This window comes from Aphelocoma coerulescens, chromosome 1 (genome assembly GCF_041296385.1).
Source record: "Aphelocoma coerulescens isolate FSJ_1873_10779 chromosome 1, UR_Acoe_1.0, whole genome shotgun sequence".
Taxonomy (NCBI): Eukaryota; Metazoa; Chordata; class Aves; order Passeriformes; family Corvidae; genus Aphelocoma; species Aphelocoma coerulescens.
In genome coordinates, this window is record NC_091013.1 from 96,180,909 (window position 1) to 96,208,628 (window position 27,720).

General features: G+C 39.8%; 1 protein-coding gene across 1 annotated transcript in view; it reads right to left on the reverse strand.

Moving 5' to 3' along the window:
• Positions 1–27,720, reverse strand: part of NME7 (NME/NM23 family member 7) — a 90,312-nt gene that overhangs the window by 60,534 nt on the left and 2,058 nt on the right. Inside the window, exons 2-4 of the mRNA XM_069019822.1 lie at positions 11,738–11,845; positions 8,192–8,358; positions 3,304–3,414 (exon numbers count right to left, since the gene is read on the reverse strand). Of these exons, the coding sequence (XP_068875923.1) occupies positions 3,304–3,414; positions 8,192–8,358; positions 11,738–11,845 (386 nt within the window). The remainder of the gene's footprint in view (positions 1–3,303; positions 3,415–8,191; positions 8,359–11,737; positions 11,846–27,720) is intronic.

The window sequence follows — 27,720 nt, forward strand, 5'->3', positions numbered from 1 at the left end:
GTTACATTGTTTTCATCCTTCATCAGTTTGAATTTCATTGGTTAATGAAGTTTGGTTTTAAAGCATAAACAAACAGTTTATCTGCTCCACAGGAACACCTCCTTATCAAGGCTAGTGTTCAATTAAATTGGTGCACAAGATATTGCATGACCTGGTTTCCATTCAGTAGCCTCAAATCTTACAAGTTGCATAGACAGCACAATGACCTCCATGTTGAAACTGGATTTCTCCCCCACTTTCACACTTCAAAACTCAGTTTGGTCTTGCAAGTCTCCTCAGGGAACACAGCAGTGACTACACACTGCGTTCTTCCAAAGCAATGGGGTTTCTGCAGTGAGGGGTCTCCTTACACTGCCAGGCAAATAAAGGCTACCAGGCATACCCAGTGTCTCCGTAGCACAGCTGTTCCTTAGCCTTTCCTCAGGTGCTGGAAGCAAAAAGACACCCTTTTCAGACAGGGTGGTGGCCCTTCCCAAGCTCTGCACTGCCACAGCCACGCTGCTACCAGCACTGAGCTCAGCTACCCAACTACACAGGGTTTGGGGGCCACCACAGTGCAGAGCGACCACCCATCCACTGATGGACATACTGTTCTGTGGCTTTTCACCCCACCACCCCTGCCACCAGCCAACCTACTCTCTTCCTTATCTTTTTCCCTAGCTGCTTCTCATGTTTTACTCTTGCTTGCTGAACTGCTTTTTCTGCGTGGCAACAGCTAGAAAAATCCATGGAGTTTTTCAGCTCTAAACCTGCTATTTTGCAGCTTCAGAATTCCTGTTGAGAACAGACGTGGTACTGGCTTGCTCCAAATCCTGGTGTGTGCCATTTTTTGAAGCTGGAATTCGTAGAGAAGGACAAGCTCTTCAGGAGACTGACAGGTGAAAGAAAGCAATATTGCTGACCTCTACCCAGGGTACAAAGTTCACAATCAAAGCAGTGCTGTAGGGTGACTGAGAGATTCCAAATTGGAAAGTTGTTTTTATCTGCAGCACAGTCTTCTGATTTTTTCTGGTCTTCGTGAGTTTGCTCATTTTGAGCAGCTCTCTTAAGCTGAAAGAAATTGCCTGCATATTTTTCAAATAACAGATTTCAAGCACGAACAAAGGCATGGTTCTGTCATCTGAAATGGAACTTTTGATGCCTCTCTCCCATTTGCAGGCCAGACTTAAACTAAATATTGCCAGAGGAAAGAAATAACATCAAGAAGAACATAAGAAGAATTTAATTTTCTTAACATTTATCAGTGTTTGAACAGTCTCCTCTATCTCCAGCTTTTTTATCAAAATGACCTGAATAATTCCTAGTTTGTTGCTTTCAGTTCAGTTTAAGTATGAGCCATTCAAAATCCAAAATATTTTTATTAACCATACAGTCAATATGCTTCCTTTCCATTTCAAAACTAAGGCAGAAACACGATGCAAAAATTCTGCTAGACACAGGAACTCTTGTAATCTCACACTTCAAGCCTACACTCTGCAAAAGGTTTGCCTACAATTCACTATTTTACCAGAAGATCCTCTTCTGAAATTAATTCACCAAATAATTTTGGAAAGCAAATATGTTCAAGGTATGTGAAGAGATTAAGTATTACCATTTCTGATTGTAAAGAAGTATTTGAGAGGTATATTTCTGAAACAAATTGAGGTCTACTACTCAGTTAACAATTCCTATTGAAATAAATATAAAAGTGCAGTTGTGTTGTATAACTTAGTTCCTTTTTAATTTCATTATTAGTTCTCTGTTTTCAAATAATGGAAAACAGTGTTCACCTATGTATAACAGACTGAACTGACATAGGGTTAAAGGAAGAGACTGGAGAAGCAAGTGCCTGCCCACACTTTCGTATCTTGGCTACAACTCTTACAGAAGGCATGAATCTACTTAACAGTGATTGACAGACAAATGTTGTTAATAATCCCTTTAAAGAAAGCAGTAGATGATGATGATGACTTGAACAAGCAAGCCTGCAGAAATCTAAGGGTAGAAGACTTTGGCAAAGCCATAGTTCTATTGTTTTAAAATGGCACAGTCCCAAGAAACAGAGTAGATAGTATGCAGAGAAACCACAAAACACTCAAGACACTATTTAAATACATTCAGTATCACAGCCCAGTCTTGTGCTTATTAATAACTACCTTCAATTATACAAGACAACTACAATTTTTTATATTGCAATAGGCAGTAAAACTTCAAGTCTCCATTTCTTCCCTTCAGTGTGAGTCAACTCTAAAGCACGTGACTTGGCTCAATAGTTTTGACTTCTCAGAAAGACACTCAAACAAAGCACCACCCAAAACAACACTTCAGGATCAAATATCTCAGATTGCAGGAGAGGAAGCAAAAAAAAGCTGGTTTGAAAGACATTATGAATTATAAAGAAACATTAGAAACCTGTTTGAACTCATGAATTGGAGTTGTTGGATGGACGATCTAGGACTAGTATAATCAAACATTGCAGCAGGTGCATGCAGACAAGAGGAGGAAGGCTTATAGCTGTTTTATCAGTATTTCAGAAAGCCAAAAAAGGTTTTGAATTGCAGGAAAATTGTTCCTGACCTCACACATTAACCATGAGAACACATGAAAATGGTATTAAGTAAGACAGACAGTTTTTTTTTTCAAAACCATGCTGCATACGAATAGGTTTGGCAAAGCAGCAGTGGAGAAATAGTGCAGTAACTTTGGGAAAATCTTCTAAGGTAAATTAATTATGTTCTTTTTCCTCTGCAGCATGCCTTCTTTTAAATCTTGGGGCTCAATAAGAAGTGGAAAACACTGAAGGCTGGGGGATTAGGAAGATGCATGATGAGTAAAACCTGTCCAACCCTGCACCATCAGAAGATCACTTGTTTTGCCTGGGACTTCCAGTGATTAAAAAGCGCAAATCTGAGAGCACAAATTAAGACAACAAATAATAATACTGAGAGCAAGCAAACCAAGCACTTTAAAGACAACATTATTATAACCAGCAATACTGACTGTATGAAGAAGTCTTGAGGGGAGGACATACAGACATGTCAGTAGTAAACACTGCTGGATTGCTAAAGCTATGGTAGCCACCTTCGGTTCATACAGACATGACATATTTCAACACCCATACTCATTTGCACAGCACTTTTTAATACTTGGCTTAAATCTCCAAGTTACTTTCAGAAACCTACAGGATTATGAAACTGATGAGTCTTACCTCTCTTATTCACTGGAATGAATCTGACATGTGGAACAACACAAAATAGCTTTAGAGAATATTCTCAACTGCAAAAATATTTAGATACAGTAGAGCTAACCTTAAAAATTCCTTACCTTGAAAGCAGCATCATTTTGGCCTTAGTTATTGTCAATCCTGAATTAATAATGATATCAAGTAATTCTCCGATCTTACACATTCCATCAGGTTTAATCAAAGCCAATGTTCTGGGGAGGAAAAAAAAGTACAGAGATACAGCCAACAGAACTTTCCTTAGAGCACCTGGTGTGCATGTTGGGTTCATATTCAGACAGAAAACCAGCATATCAAAGAGAGAAATTTTGTTGCAGTCACATATTCACTGTCCCAGTGTCTCATCAATTTCCATGCTGTTCTTGAATGCCTGTGCAACACATTATTCTGATAAGAACAAGCTTTGCACATTATAATTTCCTTGGCTTTCTAACCCAAGTCAGATCACAGTGTTCCACCAGCAGTTATTATTTACCAACTTCTGCATTTGCTCTCAAAGCACACAATTTGACTTCTCCCTTAGCTAGTGGGTCTGCAGCTCCTCACTCCCACCTCTAGAGTGGAGTGGAGATTAACTGAATTGTTAATCCCTCCCTGTGCTTGCTCAGCTCCCTTTTTTCCTAATGTTAATCATATACATAAAATTGAAGCTGTTAAAACTCCATTTAAAAATATTATTTGAACATGTGCCTCTTCCATAAAACTCAAAGTAAAGTGATTGGGTTTTTATTACTTTTAAAATACTTGAAGTCCTCAGTGAGAAGATCCTCTTGTTCTTGGTACAGTATAAAAGCTTCACAGTACACAATGTGGATGCCAAATAGCTGACACTGTTAATAGACACAATAAAAGGATGGCAGAGGAGGTATTGCATCTCTTATACTGACTGACAGCTATATTCTAAGGGACATCAATCCAAAAATCTCTACACTCTCCCCCACATCTCTGTTTCCAAGTACATCCTGTCTTCTAGGTAATTATCTTTTTATACTGTACATCCCCAGGGCCAGGACTGTTTTATTAGTGAGCTTTGCATAGCACCAAGAACACCATCAGCACTAAACGTATTATTAATCAAAAATAATAAGCACAAAAAGAAGGTCTGTAAAATTGCATTTTCTATTTGCATTCATCTTGTGGTGAGTCAGCTTCAAATGTGCTCAGCTTACAAACTAACAGATTTATTCAACCCTGTATCTCAGAAACTCCACTCTCTGACAGTCCTAAAGAGCAGTTTCCATCTTTTACACTGCTTCCAATAAAGAAGGCTCTCCAATATGGAATTTTTTATTGCAGTACTTCCTTGAATGAAAGACAAATAATTGCAAATTTCCTATTTTATATATCAGCATAGCCTGGAAAGCAGCCCTTAGGTTAGCAGCAATATATTCCAGCCAGGGCAAATATGCTGAGATTATAGGAGATGGATGAACTTCCACTACATTTACTCTGAACCTTAAATGACCCCAGATTGACAGATGCTTTGGCAAGAGACAGACTATTTCACAGCACATGTAAAGCAAGGGAGGTGTTAGGACCAGGAAATGTAACCAGGAAGATTTGAACATATGCAACATTTTATCTGCAACTAAGGGAGAGGCGTAGACGACCTTCAGAGCTCAGAAACAAACAGAATTCCTCAGTCACTGTGAAGTTCATAAACACGGAGCACCTCAGGCCCAAACCCATTGGGAAGTATGATAAAAAAAGACTGGATGGACTAAGGCTGAAGCCAGAAACTGCATGAAAATAATCAACCAAGACTGTGCTTCAGTCCACTGCAGTGCAACCTAAGTTGGTTTAGCCCCATCTTCAAATCAGGAAAGGCTGACCTCTCACCAACATTGAACACAGTTTGCCAGCACACTCCATGCAGCCTTACAGCCTGTCCCTCTTTTCCTGAAGGATTTCACACTCCACCTCATTTTGTGATATTATTTATCATATCACAGGGTATACCACGTGAATCAAGGCCCACGAGGAGGAGCAGCTGCATGTTTGACCAATGACAGCCACACAATGCATGACCTGCATCCTGCCACAACAGGTTCTCAACACTGTCATTTCCCATGAACAATAAGGATCAAACCCCTGGAATGGGATCTCCAGCACCATTTGCACATCCTTGACGAACACTTTTTTGAATTTATGTTATTACACAGGTTGTTTGAGACAGACTGGTAATGCTAGAAATAAATTGTCCCTTACTTTTCTAATTTCAAGGCTGTTAGTAATAGTGTAACTCCTACAAATTTGCAAAGAAATATTGCATTACAAAGTACTTTACCTAGAGACATTAATACAAACTGCAATGAGCAACCCTTGTAATATCTTTTCACTAACAGTGATATTTAAACTTTAACATTTCAATGTGAGCTTTTCAGAGGTAAGCAGGATATGAAAAGTATACTTCAGGATGCTGAAGACTGTCTCTGAGATTGGATTTTGATTCATGTGCCCTATTTTTTGTTTTAATTAGGAATATGTTTCATGGGGCTTGACATGATGCAGTCTGCAGTGTAGATTTGAAAACAGTCTTGTGTCTAGGAACAAAGGAGAAAGAAGGGAAATTACGCTCACTTGCTTACCTTTTCAGAGGGACTGTGTGACAGTACTGCAGTGAGTACTGAAACAGCAGAAAACGAGAACCCATCAAAGGAACAATGCACAAAGCATGCTGTGACTATGCTTTGGAGATCTACTTCCTTCTAATAATAGGACTGCTGCACACACAGTAGCTTATGTCTTGTAGGGGAAAAAATGCTGATTAAGTCAATGACTAGAAGCATAAGAATAACATAGCCCACTCAAAACAGAATACAAGTTTTTCTGGGTGACACACAAGTTTTCTAACATCATTTTCAATACCAGTGATACAGACTCTAAGTAAAGCCTACTTAGACAGGACACACTGGTCAGACGAACGTTTACTTCAGGTTCCAGCCACCCAGGATCACAAGTGAAAGACTATAGAACAGAAATCCCTGTTCAAGGGATTTTTTTTTTTATACACTCCTCAGTCTCCCTCAAAGGCCTCTGCTAAGCCTGTTTGAGCACACACTGAGTGACCAAAGAAGTTATTTCCAAAGTCGAACTGATCTACCAATAGTCCTGTATAGCACAAAGGCAAAAAAAGACAGAGAAACATTCTGCTTCATACAGCAACCTTCAAATTATTAACAGAATTCCAGCTGCAGGTTATTTGGGGAATTATCACGCACTGCAGAAATCTTATTACATCTAATAACTGCTGCAAAGCCTGCTAGGAACAGGCCAAAAACCCCAAATAACTCACATGTAACTGTTTTGCCCAAGGAAACTCTTTAAATATGACCCTGTTTATTCAGTGAAAGCTTCTGTGAAGAAACTGGATTTTGAGGATCCCTTGCCTATGTAAGGCACCTTTCACTGTGTTCCTTTGGGCTATTCTGAATATGTAACACCACTTGAATATCTATGTTATCTTTCAGCCGACATTCCTAAAATGTTTTCCAAACAGCTGACATGTCATAAATGCCTTTTCTTCCTTTTGTAGAGCAGTACAAAAATTCACCTCCTCCCAAGACCAAGCACTTCATTGACACAATTACAATGTTGCTGTGTAGACTGCAACGTCTCCTACAAGAAGAAAATGTCATTTTATCATAAGCTGCCTTTTCCTGGTATAACTGCATGAGCACTGCAAGAGCACCAGGGACTATGTTAGTTTAGGCAGAGCAGGAAATTTACAACATTACACTGATAAAAAGACATAATCTACCCAAAGCTGCACCGAGGAACAAAAAGAGTAGTCGCATATACAGAATCCATCCCCTTGTGTTCTCCACCTCCTTTGCTGCTCTTTCACCATGCCCAGCCCCAGCATGGAGACATAGCAGAACTCCTCTGGAAAGATATTATGGCAGGCATTTTCACAGCAAGTTTTTTGTGCAGTTAAGATAAAGATGTGTGTTAAAACATGCAACTCTTCCTCTATGCCTGGTTATGTACAACTCTCCAAAAAGAGTTCAAAGGAAGCCCATTTACAGGGAGGGAGCAAGAAGGCAGGTGACTAAGGTTCACTAGAATATCATACCTAAGAAAATGTTCTGTTTTCTTTTCAAAAAGGCTGTCCAAATTATAAAAATGTATTCATTTGCAAATTCAGATATTACCCACATTGCCATTAAACCAGCTGTAAATTTCTTGTAAATTAATCTTAGTGTCCATTTATTCTTAGTCCTGATACTTGTTCTCGGATGGCTTCTTAAAGTCTTTTCCAAAACAAGTCTTTAAACCAAAAATATATTATGAGTCTTATCTTCATCCATGATAAACAAACTTTGTCTTAACAAACAAGCCTGTAATTTTTATTGACATTCTCATACTGTACCTTCTGTCCTCATGCACACAGAGCTTAAGAGAAGCTGAAAAGGATTATGAGAAAAAATCTCTATAGTGGGGAAAAACAACAGCAAACGGGAGTGGTCTTCTCGTACTTTTATTTATGACTACTAACAGAGAGTTGATCAGACTGGTGGGACACTAGGCTTCTGCACAGATCCCGGAGAGACAGGTGCTACTTTCACAAGGTCCAGGCCTTTCAAGCCCAGCACACATCAGTTATCATATCAACTGTGCCCCAAGAGAATTCACAAATCACAAGAACCCCACTGCTGCCTGCCCTGTCTGAGTAACAAAGCAAAACAGGACCCATTTTCCTCCTCTCCCTCTTCTCTCCCAAGATTGCTAGAGGAGCCAGCAGCTGACACCGTGGAGAAGCTGGCCTTGAAGGTACCAGTCAGGTAACTATGGGCTTGCCCACAAGCAGGTACCGCTTTGCTTCTTTGCAGCCATCAGTAAATCAGATCCCTTCAAACTGCATGCAAACCTGCAGCCATCTCCTCCTTCAGCCCACAGTAATACAGAAACCTCTAGCAAACATCTACTTTGAAACCCCAACCACAAGATTCCAAAATCATCCCTTCTCACCTCTCCTTGCGGCTCCCGAGCTTGCGAGATGTGTAGAGATTCCCATAGTCCACTATGGTGAGGTGCCGGGAGAAAACAGTGACTTTGCTGCCCACGTACAGATCCTCGATGTGCAAGCTCTCGTACTTGGTGCGCCTCAGGAACGTGCGACGGTTCTTCACATCGTACTGCAGCAAAAACAGGATTAACATCTACCCTAGCAAGAGATTTAGCTGTGGGCAAACTCAACTTAATCTTTACTCTACCGTCAGAAATTTCCATAGTACCGTGGGACTGAATCTGATCTAATTGATTTAATTCCAAGCCCTTTGAATTTACAGGTGTACCAAGAAAGCTCAGGTGACTAAAGCACAACTACAAATTTATTCCACTTAAATAGTCTCAGGCTGACAGCTATCTTTGATTTTTTTTGTTTGTTTGTTTGTAATCTGTTTGTTCTAATTCAAGCTGTGATAACAGGTTCAGGTGCCTGGTGGATGCCTCTGCCCAGTCTCACTGAGTTCCCCCCAGCAGATCCATGCTGTTTCACAGCCCAGTGGCTCGCACCAGAACGATCAGGATACACACTGGCAGGTCTCCTCTTCAGGGCATCATTCCAGTGATATTATGCTCTATTTGACTGCATAAGACTCAGCATTAGGGACAGAGAGATGATTGCAACACTTGGCTGAGATGTTCTCACTGCCTAGAGCTGCAAGCTCAAAAGCCTGTCAAGACAATTCAGCTTTCTGTATCACCACTCCAAGCAAAAAGCCAGACATTAATGTGTAGTTTTCTGGGTGGGCTGGCAAAACACAGAAGTCAACCTGCTGAACGGTTTCTTCACCACAAGCAGATATTACAGATGCCTCCCATTCCCTGGGGAAGTGGAAGCCTATGAAAGGAAGAGTTTTGTCCTCCTCAGGCCAAACTTCCCCTTCTGTCTTGACCTACATGTGCTGACCTCCACTGCAATGGTGTATCCACTAGAATAGCATTAAAAGAAAGAACATAATTCCCACAAACTTTGGAGGGGAAAAAGAATTTAAGAGCAAAATGCCATGTTCTGAAATGTGTGAATACAGTTCTCTTTTGTTAGAAGGCTAGAAGAATTGTAATTGCTTTCAGGATAGCCAAAACGTTGCAGATTAGAGAATGCAAATTATTTTGATACTTCCTTCTGCTGAGGCACGATTGTAAGGAAGAATCCTTCCCTGCTGAAATGTCCTTAGCTCTTCATACATGCTCCTACTATTCAAGTGAGGTAGGGAATGAAATGATAACATGGTAAAAAAAAAACCAACAAAGCAAAGAAACCAATTTGAATTCAGCTTTCCAGTTTTCTCCTGGACTTTGCCAGGGAGCCTATTAACTGTCTCAACCATAAGCAAATTCTTCAATATCTTGACCAAAAATATGAGCATTTCCTTGGTTATTTCACTAATGGTTGCTAGAAAGGCACCCCAAGGTGTTTCTCTCTTCTCAAGAAGAAGAGGGGAATCTACGTATGTTAAAGGATTCTTCTTTAAAGTGGAATTTTCGATCTGTTTAAAAGACTTTTTTATGAAGTGAATGATAAGCCACAGCAGAAGAAATGTAAAACTGTTTGGACTGTTCCACTCCCGCCCATATACATGTAGAAGTAGATTACCCAAAACAAAACAGTTCTCTGCTAAGAACCTGTCCTTTGTAAAGATATCTCCTCTCTTTTTAGGAAATCTTTTGTAGAAAGAAAAGTTACTCAGGCTTTAAGAATTCCCCATGAGAGTTATTAACTACAGAAAACTCAGAGAATGGGGCCTCTCTGTAAGAGATCCAGTTTGACTGAAAGAGCTGCTTTCTGTCCTTGGACAAAAAAAATCTATGCTGTCTTCTTCTAGCTGCAAAGCAAGCTGGAAATTTCTCTCATTATTCCCACTGTCATTTTCCTTCACCAACCAAGACATGAAGGACAGAAAGAAAAGGTAAGCTCAGGACTTCATATAAAACAAGCCTTCAAGAGCTCTGCTCCACCCTCAGCTGAGGTGTGTGATGAGGGAGAGCTTTTGTTCAGGGATAAGACATCGTCCTCACACATGGGGAAAAGCTGGCTCATACCCATCACCTCCCTTCTCTCAGATACGTTAGCAGTAAGAGCAGATTGTCATCTCCTCAGGAAAGTACTAAAAGCTGCATAAGAATTAGGCAGTAATAAAGGAAAAAAAAAATCACCAAATTCTGCAGAAATAAAAAAACCAATCCAGAAGAGAATTCTAAATGTAGTATCTGTCCACAGACTCACCCCCAAAAGTGATTTTGACATATTCTTTCTCTAAGGGTGTTCACATACTGTCCTGCCCACATGCAGTCTATGGCTGTGTACACACCCCACTACTTTATCCTAACAGCACACCAGCAAAAGTCTACCAAGACACAGATACTGCATTAAGAAGCTCAAGAACACCTTGGAAGCTCCTGGTTTTGAGACGTGTAGGTGAAATGAACAACAATTTTGCCAGCCTACACATGGCTGTGTAGGAAGATTATTACAGTTCCTGACTGATCAGCTAAACTGTCTCTGGGAAATAAAAATTGGAAACCTCCCATTTTGAAAACTGTGCACATACAGACATGGTACAAAGAACTAAAAGGGACGACATTATGATAAGAGTTTGCTTGAAGAAACTATCAATAATCAGTGCAAAGTCTATCTTCTCACATAACTGGGTATTATTGCTTCAGTGAGGAGTAGTTTGGGTAAGAAAAGGCAAATTCCACTAGCTTTCTTATTTCTGCAGTTGATTTTTATAGCAGGAAGGTTAAAATTTGATAATGAAATTACTAAGTGTGATTATCCAAATCTAGGCTATTCTTAGACTCTTCACTAAGAATCGGAACAAATTAGTCCATAGCACTTACTCATTCCTAAAAGGAAGCACAAAGCATTGGTTGGCATGAGGATTAGCTTTACAGTACACATTATATTTTTATATACAGGCCTGCTATAGCAAAATGCTTGTTTTCACCTGCTGTCAATAAGTAATGGGGATTAGTTGTATGAACTACAAGACAGAAAGGTCTGTGCAAGCACCACTGATGAAAAAATTTAGATCCCACTGTCTGAAACATCCTACCTCTCATTAAACCAAATTTACCATTTCCTCTACTTTGATAAGACTCTTTTACATTGTACTCTTCAGAGACTTCTGGAAATCCTGCTGAAGCTTATTCCTCTGTTTGGAATTAGCTTCAGCTCACTCTTCTCAAGCAGTAGGCCAGTGTTGCTGAGTTTCAATTATGAAACCAAAGTAGAGACTGAATGAAAACAGATTTGTGAAAACTAATCTCTCCACACCAGAGCAAGCTTTAAGAAAGAAAAAAATCATAAATGTGAAACCTATTCCATATGCTTCACTGTGAACTCATATTTTTGTGCTTCTTTTAGTTTTAGAAACAGAGCGAGATGAATTTTAAATTAAAATTTCTTACCTGGAAAATCAACAGACATAGGCAATAGCTTGCCATTTTATGAACTGTTTAATTGGATATTACATTTATGACAACAGATTTTCTTTCTTACATCCTTACCATTTCAATTGATGAATCTTTCGGGTAATACAGAAGTTCATAACGCCGAAAGAGTGAAGCACTTGGGTCATACCACTCAGCAATGAAAGCAAATCTCTCATCTTGACTCTGGAAAAAGAAAAGGGGCAAAACTGGCTATTACAGAAAGCATAAATATTCTCTATGTAAAAATACACAAATAAAAAACTTCCTTCATTTTTTATCATAAAAGTAAAAAAAAAAAAACATCACTTGTAAATGGACTGGCACACTCTGCGTATTATCTACTGCCTACCAAAGCTGGTGACATCTTTTCACTTGTTAGCTATCCTCTTTTAAGTAGGATAGAGCTTGGATCATGGCAGTTTTCCAGACAATCTCATAACTTACCCCAATTTCATCAATCATGAAGCATGGGCTACTATAGAAGTTGTTGTTAGACTTCTTAACTTAGTCAAAGTATTTAATTTACTTTCTTTTGTTAAAAAAAAAACCTGTTCACCTACAATTAAATTACTCTTAACACATTTTCTACACATCCTACAAGAAAACACTTTCTTCTTCCTTAACAGTCACATCTAAACTCCTCTTAATGATAAGATATTCAAGTTAAGGACAACATTCGTTTGATTCACTACTTAACTTCCTGAAATTTACATAAAGCAGAAATAGCCCAACCTCATTTACAACTCATTTTCTGCCCCTAAGGAGTGCAGATGAGAGAGATGGATTGCAGTAATTCCAGAAGTGTAACTACATGTGTAGCTTCTCCCCACACCTCATCCTCAGAAGATAACAGCCCCCAGCAAAGCAAGCACAAAGGTGAGGTACAGCACGTAGATGTGCAGTTCTCATTCCTCTCAGTGGTACATGTCTGTTAGTTATTGTTGCAATATCAGTTATTTGATAGCTGGAATAGTTAGATGGAGCTTTCAATTTTTAATTCCCACACCTCCTCTAAATCTGACTGCTGCTCCTGAGGGCAAGCATGGTCTTGTCACACATTTCCACACTTCACACATATCTGTACTCTTATACACCTGAAACATCGAGGAACCACTGGGAGTTTAACCTAAAGACATGTGGGCCTTTTTAGTATTCAGATTTTAGAAAACAGCAGCATTTCAATTGTTACAAAGACAACTTAATAAGCAACAAGACAGAGAGTTGCAGTGAGCTTCCATCTAATCTAAAACACCAACAGGAAAAGAATCATACTTTTCCAGCATCTTCAGCTTACCACTGACTTAGGACTAAGTGCTTTTGCAGGTTGAAGTCCTAACAGAAGCAGCAGCAGGAAAGAATGAGATAACGAAGAACAAACTCAGAATTTTACAATGTGATGAACACTAGTACCTCTTCAGTCAAAAGCACCATGGCAAATGCCCCACCCTCCTGTCAACTCCTATGGTACCCCCTACACTGCAAGCAAAGATATGATTGCACTGCAGAAACACTTATGCCATGGAGGCAGCACAGAGCCCGTGAAGGATGCAGAGTTTCCATTTCTCTCTGTAGAAGTCTGTGCAGCACTGGATACCTTATTAGCATCAGCTACTCCAACTTCTGTATTATCTGTACAGTACACACTGCAGCCTTTGACAAGAGTTAAGCTCATCTTTTACGTGCAGCATCCAGCATGAAAACTCCCTAGGGACTTAGCCTGGTTTCCGGCCCTTGCTTGAGCTGGATGTGTTTGCGTCACTACTGCTGCTGCCATCATTCTGGCGATATGCAGGTCAGAACAAACTCTGTCTTTTGGCAAACTCACTCCTGAATTTTGCTATACAGGCAGTAAACAGTAATAAGGGTTGTCAGACTGAATTCAACTTTGATCTTACACTCACACTACTGGACAAGATATTTGTTCAATTAATTTGACTAATCACCATCTTGTCAAGAATGGATTTTATAGAGAAGCAGTTTGCTACCAAAGACATCGTCTAAAAAGAAAAACAGTTCTGTTTCATGGAACCATAGAATGCTCTGAATTGGAAGGGACCTTAAAGATCACCCAGTTCCAACCACCCTGCCATGGCAGGGACACCTTTCTCCAGACCAGGTTGCTCAAAGCCCCATCCAGCCTTGAATACTTCCAGAGATGGGGCATTTCTCAAGTACTACCTCCAGAAAATGACTAGTGATGGATGAAATAAAAAAGATGCACCACCACCTTTAACCAATGCCCCTTCATAACATTGAAGACATGTAATTGCATTAACTTTGAATCAGATTCAATTACATGTTACTTATTTCATGTTCTAGCATCTCTTGAAACTGTATTTTCCAGCTAGCAGCTGCCAGAGAAGCTACCAATTTTCATTTAAGCAAAACTTCCAAAATTTGTAAATGCTCTCTTGTCTCAGGGAAGTAATGTATCTATGTGAACAACCAAAGAAAACACCACTAGATTTTTTACTTAGTCCCTAGTATCAATCATCAGCACCTTCATGTTTACAGAAAGAAACTGCACTGTGTGTCTTGTGTGGTGAGGAATTGGTCTGCTTTTTTTCTCCTTTTAACACAACCTTGGTTTTAAGATCAATTTGAAATTAATTTCAGAGGATTTTACCCAATGTCTGAGCTATTAATATTTGTTATTCAGCAAGCTCTGCTGGCCACTGAAAGCAGAAATCACCATTCTGTATTATCTTCTTCTGGCATTGTAAGCAAAAACAAGGTAATAAATGCTACTTAGAATTGAGAAAAACTGCAGAGCTAATCCCCAAACACCAAGAAAAAGCTATCAGTAAGCACGACAGCTTGAATCCATCACTGTTATGTATTCAGAAAATACTTTTCTAAAACGACCAAAACGAAGTCTCTAAAGCTTCTCCTGAGCCATAACTAGAATTTTCTCTGCTGTGCAGACATAAAATTATTGCAGTAAATATTTCTACATGTAGAGAACAGTATCAGAAAAAAAGTTCAAAGCTTATGGGAAACACTGTAAAAATGACTGGAAACATTATAATTGTGAACGTTTCAGAGGCACACACTGCAAAGTGAAGAAATTCAACACTAAAAGCAAACTGAAGACCCTGCCAAACAAGTACCTAAAACACTGTAGAACTCCAAGCTTACTATTTCAGAATCATACAGTTAGTCTTAAAACAGAAAAGAGACAATACAGAACACAATCATGATATGGTGAACTTATCCTGGGAAGCCCTTGCCAGGCTTTGCTGTGAAACTGCCACTCCAAGTCATCAAAAATGCCAACCAATTTTATAATGTAAGTTTTTAAAAGTGAGTACATATTAAGCTCATAGTATGTTTCCAAACAAGAACAGAAACTTTTATGTACCTATTTAATGGAGCAGGATTTTGAAGGCAAAAACCAAACACAAAAATCTGTCCACTTCCCATCACAAATTGTAAGGATTGCAATACATTTTTAAGCCTTCACAGCCCTGAAATTCTAATTTCTGACCATTTCTTTTCAATCAGTTTACCACTCAGTCAACAGAACTGGTGTAGCAAACAACCTTCTCACACACCCCTTCACTAATGTGTCCTGACTGCAAAGTGGGAAGGAGTCTGAAAGATGAGGAAGTACTACAGAGACAAGCTAAGTTTTATCCTTAGCTTCTGTCCGTCCTCCTAACAAAGGAAACACAAAGAAAATAACTCTCCAAAAAAGAGCAATTAGAGAACAGCGATGACCTGGCAGGTGGTAACATGTTCAATGCACCACACTGCTCCAGACCAAGAGTCAGTCCTGAAAGGGGAATATTTCACAGCTCTTGACCAGAGAGCATCTCATTCCTCTAGGAAATGGCACAGGCATGTTAGTCACCACTGAAATCATACCCCTTTGAACAGCTCGAGTAATTTCAAATCAAGTGAATCTATAAGTACATTATAACTCAGAAAATTCTGGCTTGAAAGAATTAATTTCCACTCGTTTCTGTACCATTCCCTCATTAAAATCACACACAGCCCCTGCTCTCATGACTATACAATTTGCCAAGCAATACCTACTCGGGGAGAAATATTTTTTCATAAATGTTCACATTAGTGGAAAAATTACTACCACTAAAAAGCCCAGCAGTGACTATGCACTTCACATTTGCATACTGATACTTTTAGAATAGCTGTCTTGAGCTCAGGTTTTACACCTCCTTTCCATGGTAAAATCTAGAACCACTGAGATCAGCAATGTCAAGAGTTCACCGACTGTGAAGATGGAAAGAATAGGTTTTTTTCTTCTTCCTTCTGTAAGTTGCACAGAAAAACATTGAAATGCATGTGGGGTTTTGCTGCCTTATGCTTTTTGTTGATATTGACATGTGTGAATATGCAGTAGGATGGCTCTGTGCACATGAGAAACACTTATTGAAGTACAGCTGAATTCAAAACGCTCAATCTTGTACTTACTTTCCAAAGTGATGGGGGAAGCAGTCATTCTTAGCTAGCATGGGACTAAGTTCTAGAAGCTAAATCTAAGCATCCATCAAAGAACTGTGCTCCCAGAAAATTGTGCAGAGGGAGATGGTGTGTTTGGAACCAAACTGCTGAGGGCAACCAAAAAGCAGAATGCTTAACAAGCTGGACAGGACACAGTATCTTGTCCTGTAAACCTTTTAGACTTCCAAAAGGCTTCTGTCCACAGTAAAACCAAAGGAGATCTTCCAAAGGTTTTCATGAGAAGCAACAGTGGTAGAAGAGCAGCTCAAGGACTAAGGAACTCACATACAAAGGTGGAGAAACAACTTTATCCTTCTGGTCTGACCTATGCAGAAGACAGATTTGGTTTTCCAAAAGCTTCATGATGCCACTGGGCAGCCACACTACTGTACTATTCTGGGGTAAGTACTTCTGTCCTCCTCCTCCTCCTCCTCTGGTTTTGACTAGAAATTTCATACTAGAGTTTATCTTACAATGGAGAATACAGGGAGCTGCTGAGGTTTTTTTTCAGCTCAAGAGAACGTCACATGAAAGAGTAACAAAATATTTCTTAAAATTAATAAGACCTGAGGTATCTATAAAGTGCACCTGTACATGCTATTAGCAATCTTGTATCTCTGAGATTATACACACTGTCAGGAACTTCAACATGCAAGGCATTATCTGACACAGGCTCAGGGCCCATTGCCCACATATTACAGCTTTAGGAGTCGTGCACAGCATTGCTACATTTTAAAGGTGCAGCTTTGTTGTCTGCTGCTCCTTCGATTTTTCTCAGTCACTCAGTGACTCTGAAAACAGACCAGAGAGAAAAAGAATCAAAGGATTTGAATCATCTCCTAATGAAGTGATAAAAAGACTGCACAAACCTCAGTAAAAGCTGAATCTGATCCATCCTGATATCTGTGTTCTGTATTTTGTAAAACCCAGTGTTGTCACGGGGAAAACCTCCAGCTAACCACAGACCAAGCTGTTTCTATGAAAATCACTGGGAACAGGATGGACAGCAGACAGGAACTATTCTCATACAAACAGGTATTTCTCCTAATACACTAAGAAAGCTTTCTGGAAAAGTTGCTCTGAAGCTTCCTAAAATTCTGGCAACAATTTTAAGGGAACATTTTTTCCAACCTGCTCCCACCTCAAACCAGGTTGGTGGCCCTCTCAAAAATACTTTGGAAGAGCAAGAGTATTTTTATAAAAAATGAGATGGCTTCAAAGTATAAGAATACTAATTATTGTAAAACATTTCAGGTGAAGATACCATGAGGCTGATTGACTCCAACATCAGGGAGTCTGCTTATGCATTAACATGCACTTACCTTACGTTTTCAGGAAGAAAAAAGATTTTAAAAATCAAAATATATAAGAGCTTGGCAACTAAAACAAAAAGGTTAAATGGCCAGTAAAGAGGTATCTTTATCTTTTCTCTTTATAGTTTCTACAAAAAAACCCCACCAATTATTGCCATTTGTGCTGGTGCATTCCTTAGATGGATGTTGTGCTTGTGCTCTTCAAACAGGGTGAAGTGGGGGACCTGAGTAGCTGCTTTCACCAAGAACATTATTTTCACAATTAGGTCCAGAAACTGTTGTTATAAAAGTATAATCAACCTCCAAAGTCCAGAAGCTACTGCTATAAATGTACTATCAACCTCTAACAGCAGGTATCTAAATCCTGTCATGAATTATTTGAAACAGTTCCTCAAAGCTCATAAATCTCCAATAATTCGTCTTCCAGACCTATCCCCACTTCAGATTTAATGCTACTTCCTAGTCCTGAAGAGGACTCCAGCACAAATGAAAAGCAGTAAGTGATAAACTCCTGGTCTGAGGAGCAAGAGCCAGGAATCTCAGCTACAGAAGCAGCTACTCACAGTAGTTATACTCCCCCCACAGACCAGTAGCAGAAGCACCATCACAGTATCACCTCCTTTCCTAAGAGCCCCAGAAATAAATACTTTGATTGCTTTAAATGGTTGACTTGTTAGCCTTCCTGTTCTCCCATTTTAACATCTGACAAGCCCTGCTTTATTTTCAGCTGAACACTTTTAGGTGCAGGCCCTGCACTATGCCAAACTTCCCACAGAGCACCAAGCACTCCCAAATTCAGACCACCAGACAAAAAAACTGTAATTTCAATTAGCTTAAAAGACAGTCTCAGCCAGTGGGTTCGGAGTGCTACTCTTTCATCTTAAATGTGACAATCCTCTGCAGACACAAAGCTGAAGAAGAAAATTCAAAAACATTTAAAACAATTGAAATCTCTAAAAAATCTCTTTTAAAAGTCAAGTACTTATGCAAGCATGAGAAAAAATGATGCCTAGTTCTCTATATTCATGTTTCTCATCCCTGACTGTTGTGACCACAGCCTCTCTTCAGCTCAGGTGTTCAATAAAGGCTCGTACCCACCTGGATTCTCTGATGTCAACTATAGTTGAGCTCACAGTGAAGTCTTTCTTAAAAGACGAATTAGAGAGTTTCTTCCCCCTCCTCACTCTGGTGAAACCTGGAGGAACATCAGTACCCCTCTGCCAAGTCTGACTGAAATCTGCCAGTAAACTTCAAACTTCCCAGAGGGAAAACTCAGTGGTCAGATATGAGCAGACTGTGACCACACAAACTTAGGTTTTCTGAGACAAACAAACTGAGAGCAGTATATAAAATCCTATTTGCCTCCTACAAGTAATTTTCCATCATCAATAATTCTTCAAAGGAAACATCTCCATTTGTGAAAGAAAAGGGAAAGGCAAAAAAAGCACAGAAGTAGATAAGCCATTAAATGTTAGCAACAATTTTGCAAGACTGAAATGAGAGACTTCAGACATGCTGGTATTTAACAAATAACATTCTGCGTGGCAGAAGGTGCTCTAACTTCCAGCATTGTCATGCACCTTAAATCCCAAAATGAATTCTCATCAGTGCATGCTTATTAAACTGTGTTATTCAAGCCATCTTCTACCTTCACAGTTTATGTAATACAGGATATTTTCCAGGCAAAACTTAAATCCACAACACTGTGTAGATAGAGCACTCAATTAGCTGTGTCTCTTAAAACTCATTTTCCTCCTCCTCTTCTATTCATGTTTCTGACACACGAGCTGGAATCATTTTTAGAACTCCAATTTTGCAGCCCCCTCACTGCTGTTGCACCTCCCACTGCTTTCTCAACAGGCCTTTCTTTAGTGAAAAAGTAAAATCAAAAGATCACTTTTCAAAAGGAAAAACATCTGGCAACTGCAATTTCCATGACAATGTCTTGACGACAGACAGTTCTCAACCCAAGACTTGTATTCAGAAGCTCACTGATGAGTTTTGTAAGCATATCTCTTTTTATCCTCTCCTTGTAGAAAGCAAAGCCTACCTATTGAAAATTTCACACAAATTCTAGACTATTTCAAATTAAGCAAAGATGGGAAAAATTATTAACATCCTTAATAATTTGAATCTATTGAGTCAAACACTCTAGTGCATTTGTGTTTACCCTCTTCCAACTGGTGCTACATCCTTTGGATCTACAGACTTCCAGTATTACTGGTTCCTAGGCTTCTCACGTGCCTTTTGGACTGTGTATGTTCATATGGCTATTGCTGCTTAGTCCATCTGTTGCCACGTAGCATGGGGATACTTCTGACCCTGTAGCACTAACCCAGGGAATCTTCCTCTTCAGCTGTGATCTCAGTTCATTAAATCATCCCCTTAAGCTTAGGGGTTGTGATAAACACAGCTATAGAAGGTTGAAGGCCTCAAATTTTCTTCTCAGATTTAGGAATCTGCAATTTCATGTCACATCAGCAAAATTATCTTGCTATTCTGTTGATTTACTAAGCAAGAAATCTTCTTTTACTACTAGATTATGTAAATGATCTAAGTTTTCTATGAAGCATGTAGGCATGATTAGTGTAACCTAATGTTTTTTTCCCTCTGTCTCTCATATAAAAGAATCAAGAATTGAAATTCTCAACCAATAACTTCAATCCTCTGCAATTACATGTCATAGTTAAGTACTTAGTTACAGGATGCATATTATTTTTGTAATTATGGAAAACAATTTCTCTAAAACACATGAAGGATGCCATACTGCTCCTCACTGCTCTGTTCAGCCAGGTTTAGCTTTAGAAGACCAGCTATATCTTGTCTTTGGGAGAACATGTGGTCATGTAATGCACATTTATAAAGCTGCAGATGATAGGATCATGTATTGTTGTACTCCTAATTACATGATCACAGGTAATTCCTCTAAGAGCAGTCAGTAGCGCTCAGCACATGCCTGTCTGCCTCCACTAACTCCAGCAGAACCTGACAGTGATGTGAGCGAAAGCAGAGCTGTTCCCTGACTCAGAGCACGATTTGCAAAGCGGGTCATCCCACATAATCACATCAGAGCACAAAGTTTAGGTGCTTTGCACTTAATCAGCCAGTAGTGGCAGAACTAATGCTGCCGTGGTCGGCTGCTGAACGCTGTGTCTCCACCTTCCAGCCACGAAATTAATGCCTCCATGTGATCCCAGGAGGGAAACACTGAGCTACCTGTGCACATCCCATTACAAGATCCAACGAATATTGTACTTACAGGAAAAACATTTCTGAAAGCCTCAGAATGTGGCCTAACATTAAAGCTGATGTCAATATTCAAAGGTAGTTTTCTTCTATAGAAAACCATTCCTCTGGGAAGCTTCCAGCATTCAATTTCCAATATTTTGAGAACTAAAGCTTTTCAGAGGATTTTTTTTTTAAATTAGGATTCTGAAGCATTTTCAGATTTCCTCCCCACACATTCTTATTCAGGTATTCTATGAAATTTTCAACCTCCTGTAGAATCAATCTGGAAATTTTCACACAGAATGGTTAAAATTTGAGAAAGTTACAAGCAGCTGGAAGTAGAGCTTTGAAAGGAAACACCTACAAATCCTAAACTAAAGCTGTCAACAGCACTTCAAAGTAGTATAATGCCTACAGCATCTCCAGATTATCTCAGCTCATAATAATCTTCTGAAAAGCTTTTTAAACAAGAACAAGTTGGTTGCCTTGGAATCACAGCTAAGGGAGAGCAGGTCCTTCAGCCAGCCAATACCACGAGCAATTAGCACCAGGAGTTTGTGTGAATACTCTGAAGACCTCACATGCTGCATCCCCCTGGAACAGTCAGAGCTTGTCATGTTCCAGTAACTGTTTATGGTCCTATGAAGCAGACAAACAACTCTGCTGACACTTTTCTCATTCACTACTGTGGGCACTTAAAGCAAGCATTTTGTCTACACTACTGCTTAACCAAATGCTGACTATTTTCTCTCAGATTGTGTCAAATTCTAAGGTAATTGGACTAAATCCAGATTTCAGCAAGTACAGATGTCATGGTCATAATTTATTCTGAAGTCAGACTAATGACAAGTTACATTCAAACAGAAGTTTTCATGATAAAAGCTGTTCAGTAATTTCCCATTAGTAAAGTAAGAAATCAAAAACTTCTGTGGGGAACAGAAAGCAAAGTGGCTAAGTATAATCATATTCCCAAACTCTGCCAATCCTAACAGACTTCTACAGGTTCACTTTATGAAAATTTGTTCTAAAATCATGGATTATTTCTCTCCCAAAGCATAGGACTTTTGTCATCAGATTTGCACAACTGAACTATGTTATCCCCTAGAAGTGCAAACGTCTCTGCTGGATGAAGACAGTGATTGAGAGATTCCAATCCCACATACAGTTTGGATAAAATTTCTTAGTTCCACCTTCACAGCTGCCCCCTGCATTAGTGCATTCGATGTTCAGCACCTTTTAAAAAAGGAGGCTATATTTCCCACTTTTGTAAAATGGGAATAATCATCACCATCACTCCTTTCATGAAAGGATAGCAAGATTTAATAGCTAAAATATTTGTACTATTTAGGCATCATAAATACCCCTTCATTTTGACAAAAACACAGCAGAGGCAGGTCAGTCAGTTCATCCTGATTTCCTGCTTCCACAGCCCCTTCACTGCAGCACAGGAACCAGGCACCTGTGGAAGAAGTCAGAAAGGGAAAATGCTGCCAGGCCCACAGCCCCTGCAGCAGCCTCCAGGAAACACTGCTAGTCCAGAATGTCAGTAGCTGCAAGGATTGGATCCAGATCACAGTTCCTCTACTCCATCCCAGTGATTTGGGAGTGTTCAGACTCAGAAGACCACGGTTCAGTTATCAAAGAGTGTATTGTACCAGAGACCATGGGACAGGGCGAGGACAGCATTGCTCTTATGTAACTAGAAAACATACAGCATAATGCAGTCCCTACAGTAGCAGAAAGAATACAAGGAAAGGCTAAAAATAGGAGGAGTACTAAATTTAGCAAGGGATCACACTTAAATGTGCAGTGTTAATGTGGAAGAACAGGCTCAAGCATGGTTACCCACCTCTCCCCACTTCCCATGTGTAGCCCTCTCTTATGTGTGGCTCTCTTTCCAAGTGTGTTAGAGTATTCTTCAGAAAAAGTGTGATTCTTTAAAAAGATAATTAAGGCAGTTACAATTATTGAAAGATCCCATGCAAACAAAGATCATGCAACAGGCTCTCAGGAACAGTGAGAGCCCGAGAGAGAGCCACTTCTTTGCAAAGACATGAGCACCCTCTGGTGCCCAAGAACAGGTTGAGCACCTTATTTAAACCTCAGGAATTCACTTCTGAAATGATCAGTAAGAAGCCACCTCTGTTTGCCATCTCTTCCTAGCGCACCATGCCTCAGAATTAGTCACCTCATAAGAGGGGGCCGAAATGCCTAAATGAGAAAGCAGAGATCACAACAGCCAGGGTGATGAAGTCCTTTCACACAGGAAAACTGAAACACATGAGCAGGTGGCCTTCCTCAATGCCCAGCCTCCAAAAATCCTAATGCCACATTTTTTAAGCCAGTATCAGAGCTGCCCACTCAAGGACAACTTGTAAGGGCTACCTCACAGAGTTCATTTCATGCGGGGAACATAACTCTAATAGGCACACAGTGTGAGGAAAAAAAAAAAGAATTTCTACCTCTTGTGTGTGCTCATCTGATCTGAGATACGCTCATTAGAGATGCAAATACTTGCTAAGCTGTCATTCTTAGTATTAAACTGTGACAGCACATTCCAAAGCCCTGCTGCACAAAATTTACTCCCTTTTTTGAACCCAATGCTGCTTTTTCTTTCCATTTTGCTGACTGGGAAAGAACTATGGGGTTCCACTCATAAAACACTACTGAGTAACCCCAGCATGTTGCTTAGGCACCAGGGCCTCTGATTTCCATCTGTATAAGGACACAGGGGAACACAAAACAGTTTGGGAGGATCAGGCCAAGCACAGTGTTTACGTTCAAGAAATAGTACTTTTGGTGATTATTCCCTGCAGCTACAATTATAGTTAAAAGTCAGTGTTCATGGAAAAGCCCTCTTCAGACTTAGAGCAACAGCTCCTCCCTACTAGGACTGTTTCTTACTAGCCAGTTCATGATTAACAGAGTATCCCACCTAGATATACTAGATCACCAGAGGATTCTAGAAACTGACCTTAAAATGGGCAACTGAAAAGCCAAAACCACTTTTTGGAGGGTCACTACTCCCTTGGCTTAAAGGAAACAGACACTATCAAACAGAAGAACCTAAAAGGTTCAGTTTTTAGTGCTTAGCCACTGGCCACCAAGGCAGTCCAGGTCTGGAAAACAGGACACATGAGAGGATGCTGGGAGAACTGAGCCTACCCAGATTAGATAAGGCTGAGAGTGACCTTACTGCTGTCTACAACTGCCTCACTGAAATATACCAAAAAGATGGGTCTAGACTTTTCCTGAAGGTGCACAGCGATAGCAAAACATGCAAAGGACACATGTGGAAACATAGAACAATTCAGTCACATACTAGAAAAAAAGAATTACCAAGAGGGTGGTCAAGCACTGGCACAGGATGCCCAGAGGAAGTGTGCAACCTTCATCTTGGGAGATGCTCAGGACTTGCCAGGACACAGCCTGGAACAGCCTGGTATGGTTAGACCTGTTCTGAGCAGGCTGGAGGTCCCTTCCAACCTAAATGACAATTCAATGACTCTAATTATAGCTTGGTGTCTCTTTGCCCAAAGGTAAGGCTCATCCTTCCAAGCTGCTCCAGATCCTACACAGACCAGTTGGGTTCGTGTATTAACAACAATCTAGGTGTACTTTCAAAAAATGTAGAGCTCTCACAGTTAAGTAAATTTTATCTATATCAAATCTGCCTGGAACATCTCTCTAAATAACCACCGTCTCTGTCATCAAATTCTATTATTTTTTACTGCTAACTAAAAGTTTGTAACTTTTCTTTATTCCTGGCACTGGTTCACTGAGTAATTCCTGAAGTTCTTGAGTTTCTGACAACATATATATTTAAAAAAACCCAACATATCATTAGGACAGACATGTCAGTTATTAAGATCTGTACCCACAACCCAAAGGATCTGGACAGACAACTCTGGGTGACAAAGGGAGATTAGTATCAAACTTACCATTAGACAAAGTTAGGTAGCTTTGACTATCACAATGTCACCTATTTGAGCCATCAATGCATCTAAAATTACATTTGGAGAGATGTTAATTTCTCCAAGCCAAAGCCAAGACTTGGCTACCCAGTAGGAGGTAATTTATCCCGTGGATTCTAAACCTGTCAACTTTGTATTTGTAGGGTGGTATTTTATAAAGCACATAACGTCATAAAGATGTCAGGATCAAACCCAAAATGAGCTCCTGGAACAAAGGAAACTTATGGGGGTTTTCAAACAGTTTTCACTTGCCTGACAAAGTGCCAAAGAATCTGTTGTTTTATCAGCTACATCTTCTGCAATGCACACAGCCTATCTGCTGAAGAAGTAAATTTCCACTGTTTGGAATCAGCAGTTCAAGAAGAAACCATGACATGCTCCTGATGCTCACAGAAGACTCACTATGCAATAGCAGTTAGAGGTTACCTGATAGCATTCTGCTTCTTTTCTCCTCACACTGCATACAAATGGTTTTTCTCCCTGGGATGAAATGCTGCAAATAACAGCTGGCCATTGAGTACTGAGACTTGTCTTTGTGGTTGGTTCTGTCTTGCAAGCTGACAACTGCCAGGATCAGGCCCCTGTGCAGCTAAGAAAAATTCGATGTAATCACCAGCTGGCACTCTAGTGAAACTGAGTCTTGTTTTAAGACCAAAGAAGCAAAACTTCTCACGCATTAGAAAAGTTTCTTTTGTAGAGATATTGCATCTTTTCCTAGAAGAGTCTAAAATGCTTTTTATTTTTTTTTTTTTTTGAATGGCAACTTTTGCAACAGGAAGTATGCAATTTAAAAATTATGAAAAGTTATTTTATAAACATGCACTTGTTCAGGAAAGTCTATTAGCAGGAGAGAGTTTACTCTGTTTATATGAGCAATTCTCAAAAAAAGATCTCCCCCAAAATCATTCCATTTTACCAACTCATCCAGTATGGTTGAGATTACTGGGTCCCAAATGAAACTCCTGTAAACCAATACAGCCCCATGAGCTGTTCTGCCTTTATGAAGTCTTCAGCTGAAAATCTGAACAGGCCATGAAAACTCAAGACTCACTATTGTCAAGTCCTAGAAATTCCTGATTCATTTCCTAAGATCCATTTCCAAAAAAGGAAATAAGTATTTTCCACTGATGAATCAAAGCATTTTTAAAAATTTCTCATTTTTCTTCCTTGTCTCATCTAAACTGATGATTTCCATCTTGATATTCTCCAAGCTGTGGGTTTTACTAATAAAACTGATGATAATAATGATAATAATTACTGATGATAATAATAATTACAGCAAACATGTAACACACACGTCGTCAAATTTTCTGTTAAAGTAAACTGAACTGCTCATCCCTTGATATATACAAGATTTTTGTCAAAATTCCGAGACTGCAAGCTCTGGCAACCAGGAGAGCCAATTTCACATATATATTTTCCTCTAACTTTGCAAAAAGAACTAAGGTACTTGGACACTTAAATTCCACTAACCACTTCTACATCTGCAAGATCAAAGCCAGATGGCATCAATTATACAAGTCACCTGGCTTTTATGCTTGATTTCTTTATGGACAAGAAGGAAATAATTTTTCTGTCCTGTTGTTCAAAGAGTCCTTGTAATGGAGAATGCAGCTGTCAGATTGCAGAGGTAACAGTAATTGTTTCAAAGGGTGGAGGAAAAGGAAATCCTCTAACTGCACCTGTGTGCAGTGTTTCCAATGCAATCAGGCTCTGGATCTGTGGTGTAGAGAGCCTACTGCTCTCTGGAAAAGGCTGCACTTCCATATCTGGAACACTGGCAAGTGTCAGAATGCACTAAACTGATGAACCAAAAGAAACTAACGTTGTTAAGATCATGGACAAATACATAGCTGCATGTGATTACATGAAAGGTACCTTTACAGAGTAATAAAGCATTCCAGCAGCCAAGAGGGAGAGCACATCTTGGGTGGAGAAAAGCAGGTCTCCCTTTGGGAATTTACTGCTCACCGTCCACAGTAGCCATGTCTCACACAATTACAAACCAGACACCAGAATGCACCAAAACTGATCTGAAATACTGCCATTTGATGACAAGGAAAGCTGTTCTCCACTGATTAGCAGGCTGTAAAGCCAAAGCTGTTAGACAAATAACTGCAGGACACTTCAGAACACTTGTCCCTTTACCTCAGCTTCCACCACAATAGCGACATGCCTGCCCAGTTTACAATGCACACAGCCACTTCCAGAGCACTGCTTGCACATGGGTGGAATACAGGGTCTGACACAAATACACTCCAAACTGATTCCACTAAAAGTTACTACCTTTTTCTTTCAGTGGCCCTGATACGACTTGTAACAGTTTTTTTCTGACTAGGTATATGTGCTAAAACTTAGGCAAGCTATATGATTAAGTGGAAGCAACATAGAACTAAGGGCTGGTCAATCTTTCTAACTCAAAACTCATTACTTTCAGAACCTGATTAAAATCCTGAGGCTAAAATCCAGCTTGCAGATCAGTATTTGAATCCACTAGAAGGCATATTTTATATTTTGGTTCTGCTCCTGAGAAAAGATGTTCTGAAAAGGTTTAAGATGGGTCAGGTGCATAAAGTCATGGCATCCAACAGTCACATAACTGAGCCCTTTCCCAGGATTCTGTGTCCACCTAACTGAGCAGCACTCAGTCCCAAACATCTATTTTCCCATCATCTTCCAGCTGCCAAATTATTCTTAATGCATTTCAGGAAACTGTCAGGATGAAGGGTACATGAGTGGAAAAATTAGTGGGGTTTAAGTATAAAATAAACAAGCAGGACTCTGTAACACTTGAAAGGCCAGAGAAGAAAGATCCCAGGGTACAGGAGAAGGGCAAGAGAGGCCATGTTTGGGAAGATTATGGAACAAGTTATTAAGCAGCTGATCACTGAACATCTAAGACAACAATACAGTAATAAAAAGCAGGTAACGTGAATTTGTCAAGAACAAATCTTTTTCTGACACAGTGAGCAAGGGAGAAGCCATGGTTGTGACAAACAGGGAACCTGAAGAGGCTTTGAATCTGTCACCTGAGAACCTGGCAAGCTGAGTGAGGCCTAAACTAAAGAGCAGCTATGTC